Source organism: Lithobates pipiens, unplaced genomic scaffold, assembly GCF_037356315.1.
Source record: "Lithobates pipiens isolate NorthernLeopardFrog02 unplaced genomic scaffold, aLitPip1_a1.2 Scaffold_16, whole genome shotgun sequence".
In the NCBI taxonomy this organism is placed as follows: Eukaryota; Metazoa; Chordata; class Amphibia; order Anura; family Ranidae; genus Lithobates; species Lithobates pipiens.
The window spans coordinates 357833254-357860721 of NW_027507748.1; the positions used below are offsets into that span (position 1 = coordinate 357833254).

A 27468-nucleotide genomic window follows, 5' to 3' on the forward strand; every position below is an offset into this window, starting at 1 on the left:
AGCACCGTAATACAGAGCACTGACATCAGCACCGTGACATACAGCGCTGACAGCAGCTCCGTGACATACAGCGCTGACAGCAGCTCCGTGACATACAGCGCTGACAGCAGCTCCGTGACATACAGCGCTGACAGCAGCTCCGTGACATACAGCGCTGACAGCAGCTCCGTGACATACAGCGCTGACAGCAGCTCCGTGACATACAGCGCTGACAGCAGCACCGTGACATACAGCGCTGACAGCAGCTCCGTGACATACAGCGCTGACAGCAGCTCCGTGACATACAGCGCTGACAGCAGCTCCGTGACATACAGCACTGACAGCAGCTCCGTGACATACAGCGCTGACAGCAGCTCCGTGACATACAGCGCTGACAGCAGCACCGTGACATACAGCGCTGACAGCAGCTCCGTGACATACAGCGCTGACAGCAGCTCCGTGACATACAGCGCTGACAGCAGCTCCGTGACATACAGCGCTGACAGCAGCTCCGTGACATACAGCGCTGACAGCAGCTCCGTGACATACAGCGCTGACAGCAGCTCCGTGACATACAGCGCTGACAGCAGCTCCGTGACATACAGCGCTGACAGCAGCTCCGTGACATACAGCGCTGACAGCAGCTCCGTGACATACAGCGCTGACAGCAGCTCCGTGACATACAGCGCTGACAGCAGCACCGTAAGCAGCCCCAGGAGGAAGTCAGCACAGCACAGGGATGGTGTGATCCCCTCATAATAAGAACCCCCAGGAGGAAGTCAGCACAGCACAGGGATGGTGGGAGCCCCTCATAATAAGAACACCCAGGAGGAAGTCAGCACAGCACAGGGATGGTGGGAACCCCTCATAATAAGCAGCCCCAGTAGAAATATGACACCGCTCAACCTCTTCAAAGAGGAGGGTAGGGGCATATAGTACGGTGTGCTTTTTTGGGTCAGGGAAGTGAGCCAAATGAATTAAGAAGGTCTGTGTGCTTGATTCCAAAAATTGTTTATAGACATATACATGGTCTACTGATCACATGTGTTGAATTCCTCCGAGATCCATGCCTCATTCATTTTTAGAAATGTGAGGTAGTTAACACTGTGGTGAGCTAGGCGAGTACGCTTATCGGTCACAATCCCCCCTGCTGCGCTGAACGTCCTTTCGGACAGGACACTGGATGAGGGGCAAGCCAACAGTTCGATTGCAAATTGGGCAAGCTCTGGCCAGAGGTCAAGCCTGCCCACCCAGTAGTCTAGGGGTTCATCACTCCTCAGAGCGTCCACATCGGCCGTTAACCCAATGTAGTCGGACACCTGACGGTCTAGGCGTTCCCTGATGCTGGATCCGGATGACACCTGTCGATGGGTCGGCTGAAAGAATGACCTCATATCCGAAGTCACCAACACATCTTCAAACCGGCCTCTTCTTGCAGGCGCTGTTGGATTGGTACCCGCAAATCCTTCTCTGGGAGTGGGAATTGCTCCTCTGCCAGCGCACGCAAAAGCAGAATGCAGCATTTCTCGAAGCAAGGCCTGGAAGTGCTGCATTCTGACAGCCCTCTGCGACGGCGGTAACATTTCCGCCATTTTGTGTTTGTACCGGGGGTCTAAGTACGTTGCCACCCAGTACTGGTCCTTGACCCTCATGCTTTTTATACGGGGGTCCCTATTAAAACACTGGAGCATGAAGGCCCCCATTTGCACTAAAGTGGAAGCGGTGTGGTGGCCTGGCTCCTGCTCATCATCCAGGATAATGTCGTCCTCTTCATTCTCCTCTCCCCATCCTCGCACAACAGGGATCCCAGAAAGGTTTAAAGCATGCTCTTCTTGCTCCTGCTCATCCGCCCCGGCACCATCCTCCTCTGACTCCTCATCAGACTCCTGTTGTTGACTTGTCTCAGATAGAGTAGCCCCCCCTGGGAATTCATCCAGCATTGCGACTTCCTCATCTTCCCGCTCCTGCTCCTCCACAGCCTGATCAATGACACGACGCAATGCACGCTCCAGAAAGAAGGCATAAGGTACCATGTCACTGATGGCGCCATGGCTGCGACTGACCAGTTTGGTGATCTCCTCAAATGGCCGCAGAAGTCTGCATGTGTCGCGCATGAGCAGCCACTGGCGCGGTGAAAAAAAACCCAGCTCCCCAGAACCGTTTCTTTCGCAGAGTTCATACAGGTAGACGTTAACTGCACGTTTCTGCTGGAGCAGCCTATCAAGCATATAGAAGGTTGAGTTCCATCGCGTCGGGCAATCGCAAATAAGACGTCTGACCGGCAGATGGTGTCGCCGCTGAATGTCAGCAAGGCGAGCCATGGCCGTGTAAGATCTTCTGAAATGGGCCGAGATTTTCCTTGCCTGCCGCAAGATGTCCTGGACCCCAGGGTATTTGACAAGGAATCGCTGCACGACCAAGTTTAAGACGTGTGCCATGCACGGCACGTGCGTGATTTTGCCCTGTTTCAATGCGCTAAGCAGATTGGCACCGTTGTCACACACCACTTTACCAACTGTCAAATTGAGCGGTGTTAGCCACTCATCTGCCTGTGAACGCAAAGCTGAAAGGAGTGCCGGGCCAGTGTGGCTCTTTGCTTCCAGGCACAACAGACGCAGCACGGCATGGCAACGTCTCACCTGGCATGTGGAATAGGTTCTGGGGAGCTTGGGCGGTGCAGTGGAAGAGACGCTAGCAGCGGAAAAGGAGGAGGCAGCTGAGGAGGAGAGGGAGGAGGATGGAGTAGGAGGAGGAGAAGAAGAGTCAGGCCTGCATGCAATCCGTGGCGGTAAAACCAAATCTACACGGGTGCCACGGGTTACATGCTTGACGGCCGTCAGAAGGTTCACCCAGTGGGCAGTAAAACTGATATACCTTCCCTGCCCGTGTTTGCTAGACCACGTGTCTGTGGTCAGATGTATCTTGGCACCGACACTGTGTGCCAGAGATACATTCACTTGCCGCTGAACATGGCCATATAGCTCTGGGATGCCCTTCTCTGAGAAATACTTCCTTCCTGGGACCTTCCATTGTGGTGTTCCAATGGCCACAAATTTGCGAAAGGCCTCCGAGTCCACCAGTTTATATGGCAGTAGTTGGCGGGCTATGAGTTCTGACAAGCCAGCCGCCAACCGTTGGGCAAGAGGGTTATCCGGCGTCATCATTTTTTTACGCTCAAACATTAGGCCCACGGAAGCCTGCCTTTTTGCAGAAAAATGTGAGCTTGGCGTGATGGAAGGTGGAGTGGAGGACAATTGTGAGGAGAGAGGAGAAGGAGAAGTAGAAGACGAGGCTGGACGGTGAGAGCCTGCAGTGTGGCTTTGTGTGTTCCGTTGCTCCCACTGGGCTCGGTGATGGCTGCTCATGTGCCTTCTTAAGGCGGTCGTCCCTAGGTGAGTATTGGGCTTACCGCGACTAACGCGTTGACTGCAAAGATTGCAGATGGCAACGCTATTGTCAGCAGCGGACACGTTAAAAAAAGCCCACACTGCGGAGCCATGTGCCGGTGTCCTGGGAGCGCCAGATGTGACCGTACATGGTCGATGACTCGCTCCTGATACATTTGCAGTCTGCTTTGTCCCTGCTGTGCAATGTAAGTCATTGCTGCTTCTCCTCCCTATCTGCTGGTCCATATCTCCCTCTGAACTCCCCTCCTCTTCCTCTCTTGTGGGCACCCACGTGACATCACTAGACACGTCATCATCAACGTCACCTTCCCCACCGCTATAAGTAGAGTAGGCAGCAACACCGGGGACCAACCTCCTCCTTGGGCTGATCTGGGTACTGGCGTCAGACTGCTGAGTAGCGCTTGTTGCTACCTCCTCTTCCTGATCCAATACCAAGAGTGGCTGCGCATCAGAAATGTCCTCTTGATATGGATCGGAAAATAATTCCAGTGACTCAAGCGGAAGGTATGTGGTGGTGGTGGTGGTGGTCGTGTTGTTGGTGGTAGTGTCTTTGGGGGTGCACATAGCAGAGAGTGAAGAAGAGGGTGCAGATCGAGAGGATGAGGAGGGTGCAGAAGAGTAAGGCTGAGCGAGCCACTCAACCAAGTCTGGTGCATCCTTTAAAGTAATTGAACGCACCTTCTGCAACTTCCCACTTTGGCTCAAGCCTGTTGCTCCTGCCCTACCCCTACCACCCCTGCGGAAGGGCCTGCCTCTTCCTCTGCATGTCATTTTTTAAATGACCCTGTGACAAAACTCTTAGTCCCTATACCGCTGAAGGACTGCTGCAGTATAGGTGAGCGGTCAGCAGTGGTGCACGTCAACCCTATCTATTGTGGACCTATAGCGGTCCTTACAGAACAGCAGACTGTACCGCACTCAAGCCTATGTACCGTAGCACCCTATACCAAGTTACCAGTCCTTATAAGAACTTTTGTGGACCAAGCAGGTTGTGTATTAGTGTTTAGCAGACTGTACGTCAGTCCCTATACCGCTGAAGGACTGCTGCAGTATAGGGCAGCGGTCAGCAGTGGTGCACGTCAACCCTATCTATTGTGGACCGATAGCGGTCCTTACAGAACAGCAGACTGTACCGCACTCAAGCCTATGTACCGTAGCACCCTATACCAAGTTACCAGTCCTTATAAGAACTTTTGTGGACCAAGCAGGTTGTGTGTTAGTGTTTAGCAGACTGTGCGTCAGTCCCTATACCGCTGAAGGACTGCTGCAGTATAGGGCAGCGGTCAGCAGTAGTGCACGGCAACCCTATGTATTGTGGACCGATAGCGGTCCTTACAGAACAGCAGACTGTAACGCACTCAGGCCTATGTACCGTAGCACCCTATACCAAGTTACCAGTCCTTATAAGAACTTTTGTGGACCAAGCAGGTTGTGTGTTAGTGATTAGCAGACTGTACGTCAGTCCCTATACCAATGAAGGACTGCTGCAGTATAGGGCAGCGGTCAGCAGTAGTGCACGGCAACCCTATGTATTGTGGACCGATAGCGGTCCTTACAGAACAGCAGACTGTAACGCACTCAGGCCTATGTACCGTAGCACCCTATACCAAGTTACCAGTCCTTATAAAAACTTTTGTGGACCAAGCAGGTTGTGTGTTAGTGTTTAGCAGACTGTGCGTCAGTCCCTATACCGCTGAAGGACTGCTGCAGTATAGGGCAGCGGTCAGCAGTGGTGCACGTCAACCCTATCTATTGTGGACCGATAGCGGTCCTTACAGAACAGCAGACTGTACCGCACTCAAGCCTATGTACCGTAGCACCCTATACCAAGTTACCAGTCCTTATAAGAACTTTTGTGGAACAAGCAGGTTGTGTGTTAGTGATTAGCAGACTGTACGTCAGTCCCTATACCAATGAAGGACTGCTGCAGTATAGGGCAGCGGTCAGCAGTAGTGCACGGCAACCCTATGTATTGTGGACCGATAGCGGTCCTTACAGAACAGCAGACTGTACTGCACTCAGGCCTATGTACCGTAGCACCCTATACCAAGTTACCAGTCCTTATAAAAACTTTTGTGGACCAAGCAGGTTGTGTGTTAGTGTTTAGCAGACTGTGCGTCAGTCCCTATACCGCTGAAGGACTGCTGCAGTATAGGGCAGCGGTCAGCAGTAGTGCACGGCAACCCTATGTATTGTGGACCGATAGCGGTCCTTACAGAACAGCAGACTGTAACGCACTCAGGCCTATGTACCGTAGCACCCTATACCAAGTTACCAGTCCTTATAAGAACTTTTGTGGACCAAGCAGGTTGTGTGTTAGTGATTAGCAGACTGTACGTCAGTCCCTATACCAATGAAGGACTGCTGCAGTATAGGGCAGCGGTCAGCAGTAGTGCACGGCAACCCTATGTATTGTGGACCGATAGCGGTCCTTACAGAACAGCAGACTGTAACGCACTCAGGCCTATGTACCGTAGCACCCTATACCAAGTTACCAGTCCTTATAAAAACTTTTGTGGACCAAGCAGGTTGTGTGTTAGTGTTTAGCAGACTGTGCGTCAGTCCCTATACCGCTGAAGGACTGCTGCAGTATAGGGCAGCGGTCAGCAGTAGTGCACGGCAACCCTATGTATTGTGGACCGATAGCGGTCCTTACAGAACAGCAGACTGTAACGCACTCAGGCCTATGTACCGTAGCACCCTATACCAAGTTACCAGTCCTTATAAGAACTTTTGTGGACCAAGCAGGTTGTGTGTTAGTGATTAGCAGACTGTACGTCAGTCCCTATACCAATGAAGGACTGCTGCAGTATAGGGCAGCGGTCAGCAGTAGTGCACGGCAACCCTATGTATTGTGGACCGATAGCGGTCCTTACAGAACAGCAGACTGTAACGCACTCAGGCCTATGTACCGTAGCACCCTATACCAAGTTACCAGTCCTTATAAGAACTTTTGTGGAACAAGCAGGTTGTGTGTTAGTGATTAGCAGACTGTACGTCAGTCCCTATACCAATGAAGGACTGCTGCAGTATAGGGCAGCGGTCAGCAGTAGTGCACGGCAACCCTATGTATTGTGGACCGATAGCGGTCCTTACAGAACAGCAGACTGTAACGCACTCAGGCCTATGTACCGTAGCACCCTATACCAAGTTACCAGTCCTTATAAGAACTTTTGTGGACCAAGCAGGTTGTGTGTTAGTGATTAGCAGACTGTACGTCAGTCCCTATACCAATGAAGGACTGCTGCAGTATAGGGCAGCGGTCAGCAGTAGTGCACGGCAACCCTATGTATTGTGGACCGATAGCGGTCCTTACAGAACAGCAGACTGTACTGCACTCAGGCCTATGTACCGTAGCACCCTATACCAAGTTACCAGTCCTTATAAAAACTTTTGTGGACCAAGCAGGTTGTGTGTTAGTGTTTAGCAGACTGTGCGTCAGTCCCTATACCGCTGAAGGACTGCTGCAGTATAGGGCAGCGGTCAGCAGTAGTGCACGGCAACCCTATGTATTGTGGACCGATAGCGGTCCTTACAGAACAGCAGACTGTAACGCACTCAGGCCTATGTACCGTAGCACCCTATACCAAGTTACCAGTCCTTATAAGAACTTTTGTGGACCAAGCAGGTTGTGTGTTAGTGATTAGCAGACTGTACGTCAGTCCCTATACCAATGAAGGACTGCTGCAGTATAGGGCAGCGGTCAGCAGTAGTGCACGGCAACCCTATGTATTGTGGACCGATAGCGGTCCTTACAGAACAGCAGACTGTACCGCACCCAAGCCTATGTACCGTAGCACCCTAGACAGACCAAGTTACCAGTCCTGATAAAGAGCTTTGTGGAACAAGTGAGTTGTGAATGATTAGCAGACTGCAGCAGAAGGGCAGCAGTCAAGTATAATATTCTTTCTATATTTGGAAGAAAGAATATTATACGTGTACAAGCCTATTACCGTACCACTGATACCAGTCCTGAAAAGAACCTTTGTGGAACTAATAGTAACAGCAAGTCTTTAAAATTATCCTCACTGCCTGACACACTGCTTCCTGCCTGTCCCTATACAAATTGGCAAAAAAGAGTAGGCTGGAACGATTAGCTGGAACAGCTCTTTTGTGGACCTGATAGTAACAGCTAATGATGATGATGATGATGATGATGAAGAAAGACTAATCTGGCTGAGCTGTCCCTAAAATAGCAGCATACAGCGCTCTGTCCCTTTATCTAAACTGACAAAAGAAACTCAGGCTGCTGACCTAACACCTATACCAGTCCTGAAAAGAACTTTTGTGTACCAAATAGCTAGCGTTTTCTCTGTCCCTACTCCACACAGGATCCTTTCCCTACAGTGACAGAAGAAAGAATGTAAAATGGCCACCGGATCGGGTGTATTTATAGGTTAGGGGGAATGTCCAAGTGTCCATGAGCTGTCATGTCTCAATTGGTTGTCCTGTAACACATGATAAACGTGTCACGAAAGGTTAAAGTTCTTGTATACATTAAACACGTAAGTCCGCCGGGGCGAACGACGGAAAAAGGCGTTCGAACCCGCGGACGGCGAAAGTCGGAAATTCGCCGCGAAACGACCGCCGGGCGAACCGTTCGGCCATCACTATTTAGGACAGTAGAAATTCAAGATTACTATGTAATTACTAATTAAGGGTATATATTAGTTAGACTTACATGGCTGCTCTAAGTTAAGCCAGCCATAGATGACTAGAATCTCAGCTGTCCCCTGAGATTAGAACCATCGATGGGCAGGTTGATTGTACGAGTGCTTGTTCATACAACCAGCATGTTGGATTTTTACATGCAAAAATGTACCCAATTAATCACTGTGTTCTTCTGGCAGGGACAGCTCCTCTGACTCTCCCCAAAACTGAATGTGCTGATGGGGAAGTTGAGTGATTTTCTTTCCTGCAACCATAAATTGCAACATCTATGACTTGCATTAGGCATCATTTACACATGTGTGTACATAGGTGCTTTGTGTGTTGGCAGATAAAATGCTAACAAAGACTTTGTACTCAAAATTGCATCTAGCACTCTCATAACTTCAGCCAACTTTGTCCTCAACCGTACAACACTTTCCTGATGTTTAGAAGCTGGGGAATGAGTGTATGACAGGGAGTGCTAAAAGTGAATGGTCCTGCTTCTTCTCTTTAGCCAAAGATACTCATTCTCCCTCCAGGTCAGATCAGTACTCCATGACAGAAAGAAATTGTAGAGTGCTTTCTATGATCTATACCAGGGGTCTCCAAACTTTATAAAAAGAGGGCCAGTTTACTGTCTTTCAGACTATAAGGGGGTCGGACTATAGCTGGTGCAAGTAGAAAATGCCCTGGCGTCAATGGAAGTAAACAATGCCCAATCACTAGTATAAGTGGAAAGAATAGTGCCCGATTTTTGGTAATAAGGGAAGGAGTAGGGTCCCATCATTGACTTCAGTGGAAGGAATGGTGCCCCATCGTTGGCATCAGTAGGAGGAATAGTGTCTCATCATAGGTGTCAGTGAGAGGAATAGTGCCCTATCATTGGTGTCAGTGGGAGGAATAGTGCCCCGTCATATGTGTCAGTGGGAGGAATAGTGCTCCATCATTGATGCCAGCAGGAGCAATTTGTGCCCCATCATCAGTGTCAGTGGGAGGAATAGTGCCCCATCATTGGTGTCAGTGGGAGCAATAGTGCCCCAAGGGCCGAATAAAGGGCAAAATGCAGTTAAGACAAGCAAAGGAGACCACTGATCTACACTAGTGAGTAGTGTGGAGTAATTATTCCTATATAACAGACCCTTCTAGCACCTTCTATTTAAGACACAGAAATACAGCAACTCCTTTTCCACAGCTGCTGTTTGCTAAATAAAACAACACTGCATGCTGCAGATTTTAGTGGCATGTTGGGTATATTTAATTTCCCCAAGAAAATGGCAAAACCTGGAAAACATCAAAAAACAGCACTACAATTCAACTTTCAATAGTCTGTTGTGCTGATAATAAATTGTCTCCTTGTTAGTTTGTATGTACCCTTTCCTGTGTATTCAGTATGTGTTGTAATTCTGCATGTGCATGTTTATCTGCTTTACCTCTGACATCATGGTAGGTATACTGGGTAGATAGTAAATATATGATGTTATTTATCTTGAATTTGTATGTGCTGCCTATGGATTCTTTTTGAACCAAAAATGCACAAGTATTGTTATTGCTGACTTAAGAAGATAATAAATCATTACAGTACAAATTACTTAACACAATCGCTTTCTTCTAGTGTGTGTTAAAAATAACCAGCAATATCCAAGTGGAGCAACATTCCAAGACAACTGTAATCGATGGTAAGTGTATTAAATGCAACTTTTGCTCGTAATTTTTTTTTTATCAGTAGTTGTTTGCCTGCTTTATAGCCTGTAACAAATACCCCCTTATGATTCTAATAACCTTTGTCATAATTTAATGTTCTCTACTAATCTTCTGGTGATGATTATGAAGGCAGCAGGCTGCCTTTCTTTGTGAATTTACTTTCTTGTATCTGGATAATTCAGAAAACTAGATGTTATACTGTGGTTGTGTCTACCCAGAGACCACATCACATTTGCATACCTCCCAACTTTTTGAGATGGAAATGAGGGACACCTGTTGGCAAAAATATGTAGGAATAGAACGCACCCCCTGTCACCTTAAAGAAGAATTATACAAAAAAAAATTACAAATGCAGCAATTTAGAATTTAGATGAAAGGTTTAGCACTGGGAAACACTTTTTGAAAGATAAATAGTGTATTTTATATACAACTATATAGATCAGAACAAAATTAGGAACAAATGAGTAGGAATGAGGGGGCAGAGGAACTTTGTTCCAAATCATAGTTACATAGTTAGTAAGGTTGAATAAAGACACCAGTCCATCCAGTTCAACCTGAACAAGTGTCTACAATTGTCCCTATCCCTGTACATTGCACACTCACATCGGTCACTACCTCAAGGAGCCCACAATCCAAGGTCCTCATTCATATACTAGTGCCAATTTTGGACAGAAGCCAATTAACCTACCTTCATGTCTTTGGAGTGTGGAAGGAAACTGGAGTACCTGGAGGAAACCCATACAGGCACAGGGGGAACATGCAAACTCCAGGCAGGTAGAGTGGTGGTTGGATGCCAACCAGCGACCCTTCTTACTGCTAGGCAAGAGTGCTAACCACTACACCACAGTGTCGCTCAGGCAGGGACAGTCTCTTGAAATCTGGGACAGTTGGGAGCTATGCATTTGCAGGATCTGGTCATGGGTCCTTTAATTATTTGTCTAACTACTGACTGCTCAATTGGAGTAACTCTTCTGGGTTTTATTGTGAAAATCCTTATAACATCTTCAAAGGTATAACATGATAACACTGTAACATGTATAACATTGCAGACCCACTCCATAAATGGAGGGAGTTGACCTGTCATTCATCCGCCCATCCTGGTACACATGTGTGCATAAACATATATGCGCGTAATTTCATTTTATCGGCTGAAAAAATGAATATTCTAGGCACTAGAATGAAATTACATGCATATGCCTCTAAACGCCATATGCACATAAATACAAGTCAGATTGGGCATTTTTTATGCTGGATTTTTCTGCCAGCACCAATCAACTTTCCATATACAACACATTACCATTGGTGGGCCATAGATCCTGTATGAATACTTCCTGTATGTGTCATGTTTTGTTTGCTGTAAAGTTACTGTGACATTCCAAAATATGTGAAATATACAAAGCAGTAACAGCAATGTGTGGTTGTGTTGTAGATATGTAATTTATTTTTAATTTTTTTGTGAAAACGTGTTTTTTTCATAGTCCCTTGTTAGACATAACACAATTTCATGTTCAAAATGTAATCCAATTTTAAGTATCTTGTCATGCAAGCATGCACAGTTGCTCGCTGGGACCATCGCCAGGGATTGTCTCCCCTCTCTCCTAGATTTTTTTTTTTTACTCTCTCTCAAGGCCTAATTTGATCAGGAATTCTGAAGAGTGGACAGAGGAAAAATGAACAATAATGTCCATTCTGTGACTGCTGGAAACTAAAAAAAAAAAACACAGCATATTTACCATGAATACAATTACCCTTCCTCCAGATCAACATGTGCAGCACAGTTCTGGCCTATAGAGATTTTACTGCATGGCATTTTCCAAAGGAAAGAAGTCTGCATAACATTTTTAGCCTTTGAGAATAATTTAAATATGACTACATAACATACCACAAGTCTCCATCATGCCTAATCCATAAAGCAGTGCAAAGAACACTGAGATTGTGCAGGTGCAGTAATAAATGATGAATAGTAAACTGAAAACCTGACCTGTTGCTTCTCATTCTTATTGCTCTTTATGTTTTTTATTAGGTACGCCTTCAGATTTCAGACTATGAGGGCTTATAAATATAGGCATAAAAGTGCAGTGTTTTGATCGTTCTTTACTAATATGAATGCAGCAGTATATTATGTTATGATCCCATGCACACAGCTGTGTTATGATCAGTAATTGTGTACTGCGCTGAGCTGCATAAATTCAAAGTGAAAAATTCTGCATCTGTGGTCATTATTCCTGCATAAATTGAAAACTGACTCTTAAGCTGGCCATAGATGATTCGAACCATGTATGGGCACGGGCAGGCTGAATGTACCCAAGTTGATCAATCAATCAACTTGGGTACAACCAGCCTGTCAAATTTTACATACAATTATTGCTAGTGGCTGTTCTCGCTGCTAGTAATAATGACCATGTTATCATGGCCTTCTTGCAGCAATAGAAGAATTGTAGAATAATTTTATGGATGTGAACTTTTTTTGGGCACATGTAAGTGGAAGCGCTTGACAAACCATTACATGCATTTATTAGACAGGAACTTTCTGCAAGCAAGATCTTGCATAGAAATCCGTATCTAATTATGTTATGCTTGAGCCCTAATAGCACCATTTTGCCTACCAGGGCCGTCTTTGAGGCAGGGCAAAAGGGGCAGCTGCCCAAGGTCCTGTCATTGTTGTGGGGCCCAAAGCAGCTGCCTCATACTTGCCAACTATTCCAGTTTAAATCCCCTTGTCCCTTGAAGTTTTAGTCCTGTGCTATGTCCCAATATCTCAGTGTGAAGTGCTGCTACTAATGCTGCCCAGCTCCGCCCTATTGTTGTGTACAGATGACTCACCTGCAGACCCTATGTTTACATGTAAATGACCGGCATTCATATGCAAAAGATGGTGGCATTACTAAGTAAATAGCCCGGCTGGTGGCATTGATATGTAAATAAAGGCGGCATTCATACGTAGATCATGCCCTCCTGCAGTGAGGAGATGATGTGCTGTAACCTCTAGCAACCATTCAGCGAGCAGTATTACTGTACAGTAATCTCTAGCAACCAATTAATGAGCAGAAATTGTTTGCTGTAACCTCTAGCAACTAATCAGTGAGCCATAATGTGTGCTGTAACCTCTAGCAACCAGTCATTAAGCAGTAATGATATGCTGTAACCACTGGCAACCAATCGCAATTGCTGCCTGACCTTATACAGTAAACTGATTTTAAGTCTAGCTGCTATTTATTGTATGTCTCAGAGCAGGTGGAGAGTGAGATTGCATGGGGGGGGGGGGGGGAGGGGGGGCCCAAGAAATTTTTTGCCCAGGGTCCAATCAATAATAAAGACGGCCCTGGTGCCTACTCTGTAGCACCCTGTACTCCTGCTTAGAGTACATGCTATGAATTATTTCTATTTGCCAGTCAAAAAGTCTTAAAGGAAATATGGTTATTTGATGAATCTGTAGGCTAATGTCCATCATTATAGGCAGCTAATGTTGTCCTTTGTTTGATGCAGAAATGTGGTTTAGGTACAGACTGGATTTTCATAAGGATGATCCTGGGTTTGGTCTAAACCCACAAAGAAGCTGTCAGTTCCTGCCCTGTGGCTAAACAAAAGGGTGCTTGTGACATCACTGACCTCATATGGCTGCATATACAGTATCTCACAAAAGTAGGTACACCCTCACATTTTGGTAAATATTTTATTATATCTTTTCATGTGACGACACTGAAGAAATTACACTTTGCTACAATGTAGTGAGTGTACAGTTTGTATAACAGTGTACATTTGCTATTCCCTCAAAATAGCTTATTACACTACTACGCCATTAATGTTTAAACCATGGCAACAAAAGTGAATACACTTCTAAGTGAAAATGTCCAAATTGGGTCCAATTAGCCATTTTCCCTTCCCAGTGTCATGTGACTCGTTAGTGTTACAAGGTCTCAGGTGTGAGTGAGGAGAATGTCAAGACCCTGATACTGAGCTGCAGCACGGTGACCATGGGGGCCTTGACCATACAGCGGTTTAACAGGACAGGTTCCACTCAGAACAGGCCTCGGCATGGTCGACCAAAGAAGTTGAGTGCACGTGCTCGGCGTCACATGCAGAGGTTGTCTTTGGGAAATAGACGTATGAGTACTGCCAGCATTGCTGCAGAGGTTAAAGGGGTGGGGGTCTCAGCCTGTCAGTGCTCAGACCAAATGCTGCACACTGCATCAAATTGGTCTGCATGGCTGTCGTCCCAAAAGGAAGCCTCTTCTAAAGATGATGCACAAGAAATGGATTACTGGAACCATCCTGTGGTCTGATGAGACCAAGATAAATGTATTTGGTTCATATGGTGTCAAGCGTGTGTGAGGAGTACAAAACAAGTGTGTCTTGCCTACAGTAAAGCATGGTGGTGGGAGTGTCATGGTCTGGGGCTGCATGAGTATTGCCGGCACTGGGGAGCTACAGTTCATTGAGGGAACCATGAATTCCAACATGTACTGTGACATACTGAACCAGAGCATGATCCCCACCCTTCAGAGACTGGGGCACAGGGCAGTATTCCAACATAAAGACCCCAAACACACCTCCAAGATGACCACTGCCTTGCTAAAGATGCTGAGGGTAAAGGATATGGACTGGCCAAGCATGTCTCCAGACCTAAACTCTATTGAGCATCTGTGGGGCATTCTCGAATGGAGGGTGGAGGAGTGCAAGGTCTCTAACATTCACCAGTTCCGGAATGTCATCATAGAGGTGTGGAAGAGGACTCCAGTGGCAACCTGTGAAGTTCTGGTGAACTCCATGCCCAAGAGGGTTAAGGCTGTGATGGAATATAATGGTGGCCACACAAAATATTGACACTTTGGGCCCAATTTGGACATTTTCACTTAGGGGTGTACCCAGTTTTGTCGCCAGCGGTTTAGAGATTAATGGCTGTGTGTTGAGTTATTTTGAGGGGACAGAAAATTTACACTGTTATACAAGCTGTACACTCACTACTTTACATTGTAGCAAAGTGTCATTTCTTCAGTGTTACATGAAAAGATATAATAAAATATTTACAAAAATGTGAGGGGTGTACTCACTTTTGTGAGATACTGTATATCTATTTGCAGCTTTCCTAAAGGCTCATTCCTTAAGGATTTGCATTAATTGTTATGGCTATGAGTAAAGTTAGTAACTTGTGGTAACCAGCCAGAATGAATTGTCCCTATTTGGCTACTAATAAAAAGAAAGCCTATTAGTTGCTATGAGTTGAGGCTCATTTAGATGTGTAGTTAAGACATGTTAAAAATGTGTGGTTGAGCCATGTTTTTAGCACCTCCCAACTGCCCTCCCTTAAGCTGCAAAGGCAGCGAACGGTGGTGCTTGCATGTCACATTTGACATGCTTTGCTTCATGCCCGCTGCAAAAGATTATTGCTCCTATCACATTTGGCCGGCTATAGCACCACCAAATGCAACCCATTCAAGTGATAGGGGATGCTCTACAAATGTCCAGCAATGCACACATCTGCACCACATTAAAACAGACCATAAGGAGGCGTCATATGAGCTCCTCCAAATGTGGATTGCTTTTCAGAGGCATAACAGTTTAGACACTAACTGTACTTTGCATTCAGTTATTATATGTTTTACTACCAAGGATCAATCTACCGCAACTGATGTAAGAACACGGTAACTTGGTGGCTCAGATTGTCAAATATAGACATTTATATTGTGCTAGCAATTTATGCAGTGCTTTGCATACTGTACATTCATATCAGTCCCTGCCCTCTAGGAGCTTACAATCTAAAGTCCCTATCTTACATACATACATACACATACTAGGGCCAATCTGTACAGGATCCAATTAACCTACTAGCATGTCTGTTGAAGTAAGGAAGGAAACTGGAATACCTGACCAAGCATAGGGAGACCAGGAAAGCACCTTGCACCAGGATATGAATTGAGGACCCCATGACTGCAAGGCAGAAGCACTAAACACCACTGTACTGCCCACCTATATCTAGTATAATACTTCCAGGTACACGTGCCCTTAAGCAAACTTGCATTGAGATGTTTCTGTCCACAGTGACCTTTAAAAAAGGCCATTATGGATGATTTATACACAAAGGGCAATATCAATATGATATTATGAATAATCATCCTAAAACCTCCCACACGACAATGGTCACTCTCATAATTTTGTATCTTATATTGTCTACTATGAATAGCACTTTCTTGGAGTTGACACAGAACAGTTACACACTGAGAGCGATTGAATAAACATTTACAAAGTGTTTCTGCAGTCTTGAGTGCCCATCAATGTTTTATGAATGTCGTTAGCTCAGGGTTTTCCTGATATTTGCATTCGTTTGGAGTATAAAATTCTACATTTGTTACATTGTGTCCAAATAGGGAAAGTGTTTCTGGTATAATTGCATCTAGTGACCACCTCACAGATAGGCATAGATATACAAGGGCAGTCCACCATACTGTTGTGTACAGACCAAGTCCCAGGAGGTACATGTGGTACTGTGGACTGGATGAAAATGTGAAAAGGAGGGAGCACTGTCGGGCTGTTTTCTTTTAGGAGGAATCACAGCTGGAGAAGTTTTTTAAATGTGTCTAATTAATCCTTTACTTATAAACCTTATTATGTCATTTAAAGTGACACTAAACAATGACCTTATTTCCAGAAATAATCCATACACATCCACTACTACTAACTCGCTCAATCAACTATGAATTTGTATTCCTTATGCTGCTAGCAATAGTATATAGATAGAGAGGTATTTCGGACAGCAATATATATATATATATATATATATATATATATATATATATATATATATATATATATATATATATATATATACAGTGCCTTGCGAAAGTATTCGGCCCCCTTGAACTTTTCAACCTTTTGCCACATTTCAGGCTTCAAACATAAAGATATAAAGTTTTTATTTTTTTGTGAAGAATCACCAACAAGTGGGACACAATTGTGAAGTGGAACGAAATCTATTGGATTTTTGAAACTTTTTTAACTAATAAAAAAATGAAAAGTGGGGCGTGCAAAATTATTCGGCCCCCTTGCGTTAATACTTTGTAGAGCCACCTTTTGCTGCGATTACAGTTGCAAGTCGCTTTGGGGTATGGCTCAGTTTTGCACATCGAGAGACTGAAATTCTTGCCCATTCTTCCTTGCAAAACAGCTCGAGCTCAGTGAGGTTGGATGGAGAGCGTTTGTGAACAGCAGTTTTCAGCTCTTTCCACAGATTCTCGATTGGATTCAGGTCTGGACTTTGACTTGGCCATTCTAACACCTGGATACGTTTATTTGTGAACCATTCCTTTGTAGATTTTGCTGTATGTTTGGGATCATTGTCTTGTTGGAAGATAAATCTCCGTCCCAGTTTCAGGTCTTTTGCAGACTCCAACAGGTTTTCATCCAGAATGATCCTGTATCCATCTTCCCCTCAATTTTAACCATCTTCCCCGTCCCCGCTGAAGAAAAGCAGGCCCAAACCATGATGCTGCCACCACCATGTTTGACAGTGGGGATGGTGTGTTGAGGGTGATGAGCTGTGTTGCTTTTACACCAAACATATCGTTTTGCATTGTGGGCAAAAAGTTCGATTTTGGTTTCATCTGACCAGAGCACCTTCTTCCACATGTTTGGTGTGTCTCCCAGGTGGCTTGTGGCAAACTTTAGACAAGACTTTTTATGGATATCTTTGAGAAATGGCTTTCTTCTTGCCACTCTTCCATAAAGGCCAGATTTGTGCAGTGTACGACTGATTGTTGTCCTATGGACAGACTCTCCCACCTCAGCTGTAGTGCTCTGCAGTTCATCCAGAGTGATCATGGGCCTCTTGGCTGCATCTCTGATCAGTCTTCTCCTTGTCTGAGCTGAAAGTTTAGAAGGACGGCCAGGTCTTGGTAGATTTGCAGTGGTCTGATACTCCTTCCATTTCAAAATGATCGCTTGCACAGTGCTCCTTGGGATGTTTAAAGCTTGGGAAATCTTTTTGTATCCAAATCCGGCTTTAAACTTCTCCACAACAGTATTACGGACCTGCCTGGTGTGTTCCTTGGTCTTCATGATGCTCTCTGCACTTTCAACAGAACCCTGAGACTATCACAGAGCAGGTGCATTTATACAGAGACTTAATTACACACAGAGATCCTCGCTGAACTTCTGGAGTGAGTTTTCTGTACTGAAAGTAAAGGGGCCGAATAATTTTGCACGCACCACTTTTCAGTTTTTTATTTGCTAAAAAAGTTTAAATTATCCAATAGATTTCGTTCCACTTCACAATTGTGTCCCACTTGTTGGTGATTCTTCACAAAAAAGTAAAATTTTATATCTTTATGTTTGAAGCCTGAAATGTGGCAAAAGGTTGAAAAGTTCAAGGGGGCCGAATACTTTCGCAAGGCACTGTATATATATATATATATATATATATATATATATATACCTACATCCGAAGCTAGCACCACCAGTATATTCAAACAATGTGCAGTGCTTTAACAAGGTAATATAACAATGAAAAATCTGTCTAATACAGCCCAATTATTATAATAATGTGGAAGGTTGTGTTTGAGAGCAAAAGTCCATAGAAAAAATCTTCCAACAAACAGTTGACAGTAGTACTAAAAGTTGCAGATATTAACGCATAGCATAACATCCATCCATAAGGTGTCACCAGGTGCATAAGGACAACTCCACATGTGAGCTTTCATCCAAACAAGGCACTTACCAGATAAAGGAAGTGAATAAGCATCAGTCAGTAGTTAGGACTCCATCCTCTTCAGTAAATGCCATAGGTTGGAGGATAGCAGCGGTGAGACGTCAGCAAATATGCCCCTCCCAACGCGTTTTGTGCCACACTATTTCTCAAGGGAATTTTTCAAGTGCACTTACTTTATGATTTACTATGTTTTAATACTGCTGCCAATGTTAAAGGCAAGGGGGGCGTGGCCTAGGTGGTCATGTGAGCGGACGTCTTTCTGAGCAGCTCCGTCTTCTCCCGCTACAATCCTGCTCCATCCTGGGTTAATCCCGCGCCAATCGCCGACCGAAAGACACCGACTGCACCGGAGGACCCCCCCGCTTCCCTGGCTTCCCAGGTGATATCGGCGGATGGGCAAACGCAGAAGGCAGCCGCCGGCGCGAATGTCTGCGCACACACGCTCGGGCCAAGATGGCCGCCGGACCACCACCACGGAGCTCTGTGATTCTCCGGCCTCCACGCCGGATCTCTTTGGGGAATCCTCTCCGCCGTCCTCCCCGGGACATCCGGACCCCCCGATCCTGGAGTCACAGATCTCGGAGGGAGAGGAGGCGGAGGGGAGCGGCCGGGATCCGACGCTTGCCGATGTGCTGCACACCATTAAGGTAAACCATGTGGCTCTAATGGGGACTGTGGCTGAAATAAGAAGTGACTTTACATTGCTGAGACAGGATGTTCAGAAAATACGCGGAAGGGTGGATGAGACTGAGAAACGTATTAGTGACTTGGAGGATGCAGTTGACCCTCTCTGGCCTAAACTTAATACGGCGGGGGGTAAAATTGCCTCCCTGGAAAACAAGATGGACGACCTCGAGAACCGCCTCAGACGTAACAACCTGAGGCTGGTGGGTCTTCCTGAGCGGGTAGAGGGGTCTGACCCAGTGGCCTTTCTGGAAAGTTGGCTTGAGCAGGAATTTGGCCGTGACACCCTGTCCCCCTGCTTTGTGATAGAACGGGCTCACAGAGTCCCGGGCAGACCTCTCCCCGCGGGCAATCCGCCACGTACCATGGTAATTAGGTTGCTGAACTACAGAGACAGAGATGCTATACTGCGGGTGGCCAGAGTGAAAGGCAGCTTGAAGATCAATAATGCTGCTGTGTCACTGTATCCGGATTATTCTGTGGCGGTTCGCAACCAACGGGCGCAATTCCAGTCTGTTAAACGCAAGCTGAGAGAACACGCAGTGAAGTATTCTATGATATTCCCGGCTACCCTACGTATTGTCTATCAGGAGAAGGTTCTTTTCTTCCAGTCACCCAAGAACGTCCTTGCATGGTGGGAATCCCTACCCCAACCCCCTCAAGATCCTGCCTGAAGGATAATGGCCTGGATGGTTATCATTCTATTTTCTTCTTTGCCCCCCCTTTTTTCTTTTTTGCAACTGCCTCGGTCAGGGAGGCGGGTCTCTGCTGCTTTTATTGAAACATGTTGGGACTAACAAGATTTATTTTTTTATGTTGCGGGACACTTTTTCTCCTCCATTTCTTGGATGAGTACCTGGGAGCTGCTCCAGGCAGAACGATTTTGAGCCACATTGTGGTGAGGTTATCTAGTTGTGGATAATTGCATGGCTATCAGGCCATGCGCCCCACGCATGGCCCCAGTTTTGGGTACAAGCCCGCTCCATTTCCGTGGGAGCAGGGCAGGGTTGTTGCTGCTACTTGGCAGCCCTTTATTTGTTGTCTGTTGTATGGGTGAGGAGTGTGTGGTGTGTGGATGGATGGGAGTATGTCTGTGTCACCTGTCCCCCTGGAGGTACTGTGGCTCTGGGTGTCTGGTGAGGGATTGTTTTGGGGTTCCTGGGCGGGCTACACCCGCTTGTTCACGTTCTTGTACACTATTCCCAGCCCGTACATGGCTGAGGTAAACATATGCTCCTGGAATGTTCGGGGGCTAAATTCTAAATTTAAACGTGCATTGGTGTTTGAGCAGATTAAACGACTGCACCCGCATATTCTTTGTCTGCAGGAGACTCATCTGGTGGGCTCAAAAATCCTTGCGTTAAAAAAGTGTTGGGTGGCTCACAACTTCCATTCCACTTACTCCAACTATGCTCGTGGGGTGGCCATCTTAATACGCAGGGGGCTACAGTTTGAGTGCCACCAGGTGGTCTCGGACCCCGGGGGTCAATTTTTAGTGTTACATGCCACGGTGCTAAGAACTTCTGTCATTCTGGTCACAATTTATGTTCCTCCGCCAGCCACGGCCACGGTATTCTCCGATCTGAGTACTAAGTTGTCACAGTTACCTGTTTGCCCTACGTTTATTGTGGGTGATTTCAACTCGGTGCTACAGCCTGATCTGGATCGGTTGAAACCCCATGGAAGCGAATCAAGAATGTTTAGTAAATGGTGTGAGGCCTATGGATATGTTGATATTTGGCGTTGGAAATTCCCGGCGGTAAAGGTATTCTCATGTCAATCCAAAACGTATGGCTCTTTGTCCAGACTAGACTATGCACTGGCCTCCGGGAGTTTCCTGCCGGTCGTCAGGGCGATTAAATATATCTCTCAAACAGTTTCGGATCACTCACTACTGCAGGTTACCCTTTCCCTGGGGCACTGTCCTTCATTTAGGGTGTGGAAACTTAGTCCCTTGTGGGTGTCCACACCGGGGATACAAGAGGCCATTCCCTCAGATATGTCAGACTACTGGTCCACGAACACTGGCACCACGGCAGCGGGACCTACCTGGGATGCCTTTAAGGCGGTACTGCGCGGATCGTACATATCCCGTATTAAGCATCATAGACGAGCGGGGAGGGCCCAACAACTGGATCTCGAACGTTCCCTTGAGGAGGCTAAACGTAGACATATACTCAACCCGACTGAGACCACTCGAGGTGACCTGACGAATGCCCACAAGCTGTTACAGTTTCATCTTGTGGACACGACTAAAATACAACAACTACACCTGACAGCAAAACTACACGAACACGGGGGTAAGAATGGGAGGCTGTTAGCCTTCCTCGCTCATACGGATTATCTGGATAGTTCCATCTCTGCCATACAACTGCCCAATGGTTCTACTACTGAAGACCCGGGGGCGATAAATCAGGAATTTACCTCATACTACAGCGAACTTTATGACGATCCAGTGCCCCCATCGGAGGCTACATTTCAGGGTTTTTTCTCGTCGTTGGTGTTTCCTGGACTGGAGGAGGCCCAGCGAGACCTCCTTGAGCGGGAGATTACTCTTGAGGAGGTGGAGGCAGCGATAGGTTCCCTACCGCCTTCGAAGGCCCCCGGCCTTGACGGTATCCCTTCGGCATGGTACCAGACCTATACTGAATTGGTAGCCCCTAAGCTACTCCTTACGTACAGAGCGTCTTTGAACATGGGATCTCTTCCTGACTCCATGAATGAAGCCCTGATAGTGGTCTTGCCCAAGCCGGGCAAGAACAAATTGCTATGTGAGTCCTACCGTCCTATCTCCCTCCTAAACCACGACGCAAAAATTTTGGCCAAGATATTGGCTCTTCGTTTGCAAAAGGTTATACTCTCATTAATCTCGCCAGATCAGGCTGGGTTTATGCCTGGACGTAGCACTTTTGACAATATACGCAGATTATATCTACATATCCATAGAGCATGTAGGGATAAACAAAGTAGTTTGGTACTGTCCTTAGATGTGTTAAAGGCATTTGATAAAGGGTGCGTTGGTCATTTTTGTGGGAGACAATGGCTAACATGGGCTTTGGCCCACTATTCACAAAATGGGTCCGCCTGCTATACGCTAAGCCGAGTGCGAGGGTGAGAACTAATAGAGATGTCTCCTCACCATTTCGGCTGTTTAGGGGGACTAGACAAGGGTGTCCCCTGTCCCCGCTCCTGTTCGCCATCGCCATAGAGCCCCTGGCCCTGGCGGTGCGGCAGGCTTCGGGGATAGGGGGCATCCGAGTAGGATTACTGGAGGAAAAGATATCTTTGTATGCAAATGATGCCTTGATTTATTTGGATGGTAAGGAAGGCTCCTTTCATGGTCTCATGCGGGTGGTTGAGGAATTTGGAGATGTGTCTGGTCTGAGGGTAGGTTGGGACAAGTCGATAGCTTTCCCCATCGGCCCGCGCTGCTCCTATGATTACTTGACCGCGTTTAAACTTCAGACGTCCCAGTCATTTAAATATCTGGGCATTCAGATACATAATGAGCTCCCCAAATATGAAGCCTTGAATATTACCCCAATCACAAAACAGATGGTTGACAGACTTCAAGCGTGGGCAACTCTCCCTCTCAACTTAATAGGTCGTATTAACATCTTTAAGATGATATTCCTCCCAAAATTTCTATACTGTTTTCGAGCTGCCCCGGTCTATCTCCCAAAAAAGGTATTTATGAACATAGAATCCAGTGTGTCCTCCTTTATCTGGCAAAACTCCCATCCGCGATTTGCCAAGACATCTTTGCAATCCCCTAAATCGAAAGGAGGCATGGCCCACCCGAACCTAGGCAAGTATTTCCTTGCCTCCCAACTGACATATATATATATGATTGGTTGCATTCCAACCCCCAGCCCCCCTCCGCCATTCTCATGTCAATCCTTCATGCCCCGTTTGACTCGGTTAATGACGTACTGCACAGGGCCCTACATTCTAGATGCTCTAGATTCTCCCCTATGGAGGTGGGTCTACTGGCCTGGAGAGAGGGAGAGAAGCTTCTTTCTATTTCTACCCCGGGCAGGTCACCACAAACACCGATATGGGACAATCCCAGTGTACCTGAACTACAGGGGCACCCAGACTCCCAATGGTGGGCGAGGCTGCATGTTCTGCGCCTGTCCCACATCATCAAGGGAAATGAGTTTGAATCCTTTGAAAATTTACGGGGTACCTTCTCAATAGATAATACATTTTTCTATAAGTATCTACTTCTTAGACATGCCATTCGGGCGCAGTTTGGTTCCTTGCACATAGAGCTTCAGGAGTCCCCTATGGAGGACCTAATGTCTTACCCGGATCTTACTAAACAGGTTACAACTTTTTATGATCACCTCTCCAGGGCAGGAGCAGACCCATTTTGTAATTCCTTTGTGAAGTGGAAGCGTTTGATACCTGCCCTGGTAGAGGAGGGGTGGGAGGAAACTACTGAAACCTGCTTCCAGGATATTATCAGCACTTCCGACCAATATGTTCAGTTTAAGTTTATTCATCAGCTGCACTACACACCGGCTAGACTGGCTAGAATGGGTTTGAGAACTGATGTCTTGTGTCCTAGATGTACTCACGATAATGCTGATCTATTTCATATGTTTTGGAGTTGTCCTGGACTAAACGTGTATTGGACGGACCTGTTTACATTCTTTGATGATCATCTTGCTCTCCCGGTGCCTCAAACCCCTGAGGTGGGGCTGCTGGGTATATTGAATGACTTTGTCCACAGGGCGTCAGAACGGACTCTTCTGCGTACCATTTTATTTTATGCACGTAAAGTGATCTTATTGCACTGGAAGGACAATGTTCCTCCCAAAATTCAATCACTGTATGGTATTATTAATGGTGAACTCCCTAAATTTAAAATAGTGTATAAACACAGAGCTTGCTTGAAAAAGTTTCATAAGGTGTGGCAACCATGGTTGTATGTTTCTGGATCATTTTGGGGGACGGTCCTGTCCTCGCAGGACCCCCTGGGGGGGCTGCGGGGGTAGGGCCGGAGGTTTGGGCTTTGTGGATGGTGGTCCCTGGTATGGGGGGGGGGAACGAAACAGGGGTTGTAATTTGCTACTGTATGACCTTATATGGCAGCTATTTTGGTTGAAATGATACTGCATAGGGGGACGGTGACAGGTGTGAGTGTGATGGGTGTGTGTGTGCGAATGTTGGCATGTCTGTTGTTGTGTCTTTGTTTTGTTGGGGTTTTTCTGTGTTTTTGCATATAATGGTAGCAGTTTGGTTTACTCCAACGAGGCGTCTTTATTGTTGCCTCTGTATTCACCTCTGGAGGGAGACTCCTTGACTTATGTACTGTTTGCCTTATATGCTGTATGTATGTTCAAAAATATTTTAAAATAAACACCTTTTAAAAAAAAATGTTAAAGGCAATACATACACTATATCAATTTTCTTGGGACGAACGCGTCGAAAAGCGTTGGGAGGGGCCTATTTGCTGACGTCTCACCGCTGCTTCCATGTGTTTGGAACGGTGGCTAACAATATAAGTGCACTTACTTTATGTTTTACTACGTTTTAATACTGCTGCCAATTTTTAACTCAATATATACTACACTATATAAATCTTCTTGAGCTCCTGGTTGGTGAGCTTTTTTACCTAGTGTGGTGTTCTGGATATTATCCCCCAACCTATGGCATTTGCCGAAGGGGATTGAGTCCTAACTACTGATTGATGCTTATTAATTTCCTTTATCTGGTGAGTGCATTGTTTGGGTGAAGGCTGACGTGTGGAGTTGTCCTTATGTACCTGGTGATACCTTATGGTTAGATGTTATGCTATGCATTAATATCTGCTACATCTGGTGAGCTGATAGTACTACTGGCAACTGTATATTGGAATAATTTGTCTCTATATGGATTTTTGCTTTTAATTACAACCTTTCCTATTCTTTATGCACCTGATGGTACCTTATCGATGTAAAGCCTATAAGGCTTGGTTCACATTGGTGCCATGCAGGAAGCCCTGCAAATCCACTGTGGGTTCCCGCATCGCACCCGACTTGCAGGAAGTTCACACTGCCATATGTAAACCGCTGGGAGTGTCAATACAAAGTTAATGACACCCCCAGATCGTTTTGCATATTGCAGTGCAAACTGTCAATTTGGACATGAATCTGATCAAATTCAGCCATACGCTATATATGGCTGAATTTGCATCGCACAGACATTGCATGTGATTTGCACAGCAGTGCAGTGCGGATCACATGCCATGTCGCGCAGTGCACTAATGTGTTAGAGAGACTATATTGTGTGAATTCCACATGAGAGAGAGTGCCCTGTGTAAGTGTCCTGTGAGAGGGACTTTACTATGGAACTACAATATGAGAGAGTGAGTATTCCGTGAGAGTGTTCTGTGGGAGTGACTGTACTGTGGAACTGCCATATCCAAGAGTGTCCCATGAGAGCATTCAGTGAGAAGGGCTCTATGTGGGAATGTCCTGTGAGAATGAGTGCCCATACGTGTGTCCCGTGAGAGGGACTGTACTATGGGAAAGCCACGTGAAAGACCTAAATCTTTTAAATGGTCTGTGATGTCACTTGCAGAAGCAGAGGTCTGCTTTAAGGTCTGGCATAGAAGAAGACCACCCCTATACATCTCGGATTGTTGGTGGGATACGTAAAAAATGTAGTTTGGGCCTGCTGCCTGTGTGACTTTGCCATTAACCTGCATGTAAGATAAGGTCCACAAAATGCCTATTACCAAACCTTAGTGCATTTTGTGACAGATTTTAACATAGAGGAGAAACATTTTTAAGTTTTGACACTTGACCTGTACTCATGCTGAAAATATCTGCTCTTTCTTAAATTTTCCAAGTTCATGTGCCATATTAAACTTTATTTGATCGATTTGGAGTTTGTGTGAGGTTGATGGTTTAAAACTAAAACAAAGAGTAATGCCCCGTATGCATGATCAGACTTTACGAAGGTTGTTGGCTCAAACTTGTATTGCATACACACGGTCACACAAATATTGGCCAACAATTCCGAACATGAGAACACGGTGATGTACAAAATGTACAATGAGCTGAGAAAAATGAAGTGCAATAGCCAGTGCAGCTCCTTCTGCTTGATTCCGAGCATGCGTGGACTTTTTTGCGACAGACTTGTGTACACACTATCAGACTTTCCGACAACAAAGTTTGTCTGGCGGAAAATTTGAGAACCTGCTAGCAAACATTTGTTGGTGGAAAGTCTGACAGCAAATGTTCGATGGAGCATACACACGGTCGGACTTTACGACAACAAGCTCACATCCAACATTTCCCATCGGAAAATCCGACCGTGTGTATGTGGCATTAGTGGAGCTGTTGCTCATAGCAATCATTATGACTTCTAACCCTTCCAGGGTTCATGTTTCAGTGGAAAGAATTACTCTACTAATCGGCAACAAGAGCTCTGGTTGTTTATTTTTCTCAATAATGTGCTCACAATGTTGTCTTTTTTTATGAATGTTAATACAATGTCAAGTAGCAGCATCACGATCTGAGATGGAAGAGATACTAAAGTCAATCATCAGATATCAGTCATTTTTATCCTGTGAGCAAATGGGAAAAAATCAGCACAAACTGAAAGATGAGGTTCCCAGGAAAATGCTTCGGCTAAACTTAGACTTCTGTTTGCAGCCTTAAAAGGAAGCTGAAGTGTTCAAACACATAACGCAGGACTGTTCATAATCCCCAAACCCTGGAGTTTGTCTAATGCATAACGAAATGTCTGCATGGAAGCTTATCATGCCATAGCTACTTAATGCACAAGGACCATACACACGTCTCATCATTTATACAACACTATCCCCTCTCTGCTCATCAGTTACCCAGAGTCACTTTCTATGCTGTGCATATATTTTCTTTTTGGGTACACACACATGTATATGTAATTTGCTGACAACAGAATGTATACTCTGTGTACTAATACTACCTACAAAGCTTGTGTGCATACAGAATTTTGTCCTTAGCAACCAGAAAACAAGGACATTTTCTCTGTTTTTTTTTAAATATAAAAGTCCTCATGAAAAAGTTATGAGTGTGCATTATGACCTAAATCAATGGGTGCAGCAATAAAGCAAAAAAAATATATATATATTTAAAAACCTAGGCTGTACATTGCCTTTAAATAGTATTCATGCACCTTGAAATTTTCCACATTTTGTCATGTAACAACCAAAAATGTAAATCTATTTTTATTGGGATTTTATGTGATAGACCAACACAAAGTGGCACATAATTGTGAAAGGGAAGGGAAATGATAAATGGTTTTCAAATTTTTTTACTAATAAATATGTGAAAAGTGTGGTGTGCATTTCTATTCAGCCCCCTTTAC

The 27468-nt window shown here is 45.6% G+C and overlaps 1 protein-coding gene across 2 annotated transcripts in view; it reads left to right on the forward strand.

The window, feature by feature from the left end:
- TINAGL1 (tubulointerstitial nephritis antigen like 1) overlaps positions 1–27468 on the forward strand; it is a 96682-nt gene that overhangs the window by 33504 nt on the left and 35710 nt on the right. For both annotated transcript variants that reach the window (XM_077481944.1, XM_077481945.1), the window contains one exon: positions 9649–9712. In XM_077481944.1, coding sequence (XP_077338070.1) covers positions 9649–9712 — 64 coding nt within the window. The remainder of the gene's footprint in view (positions 1–9648; positions 9713–27468) is intronic.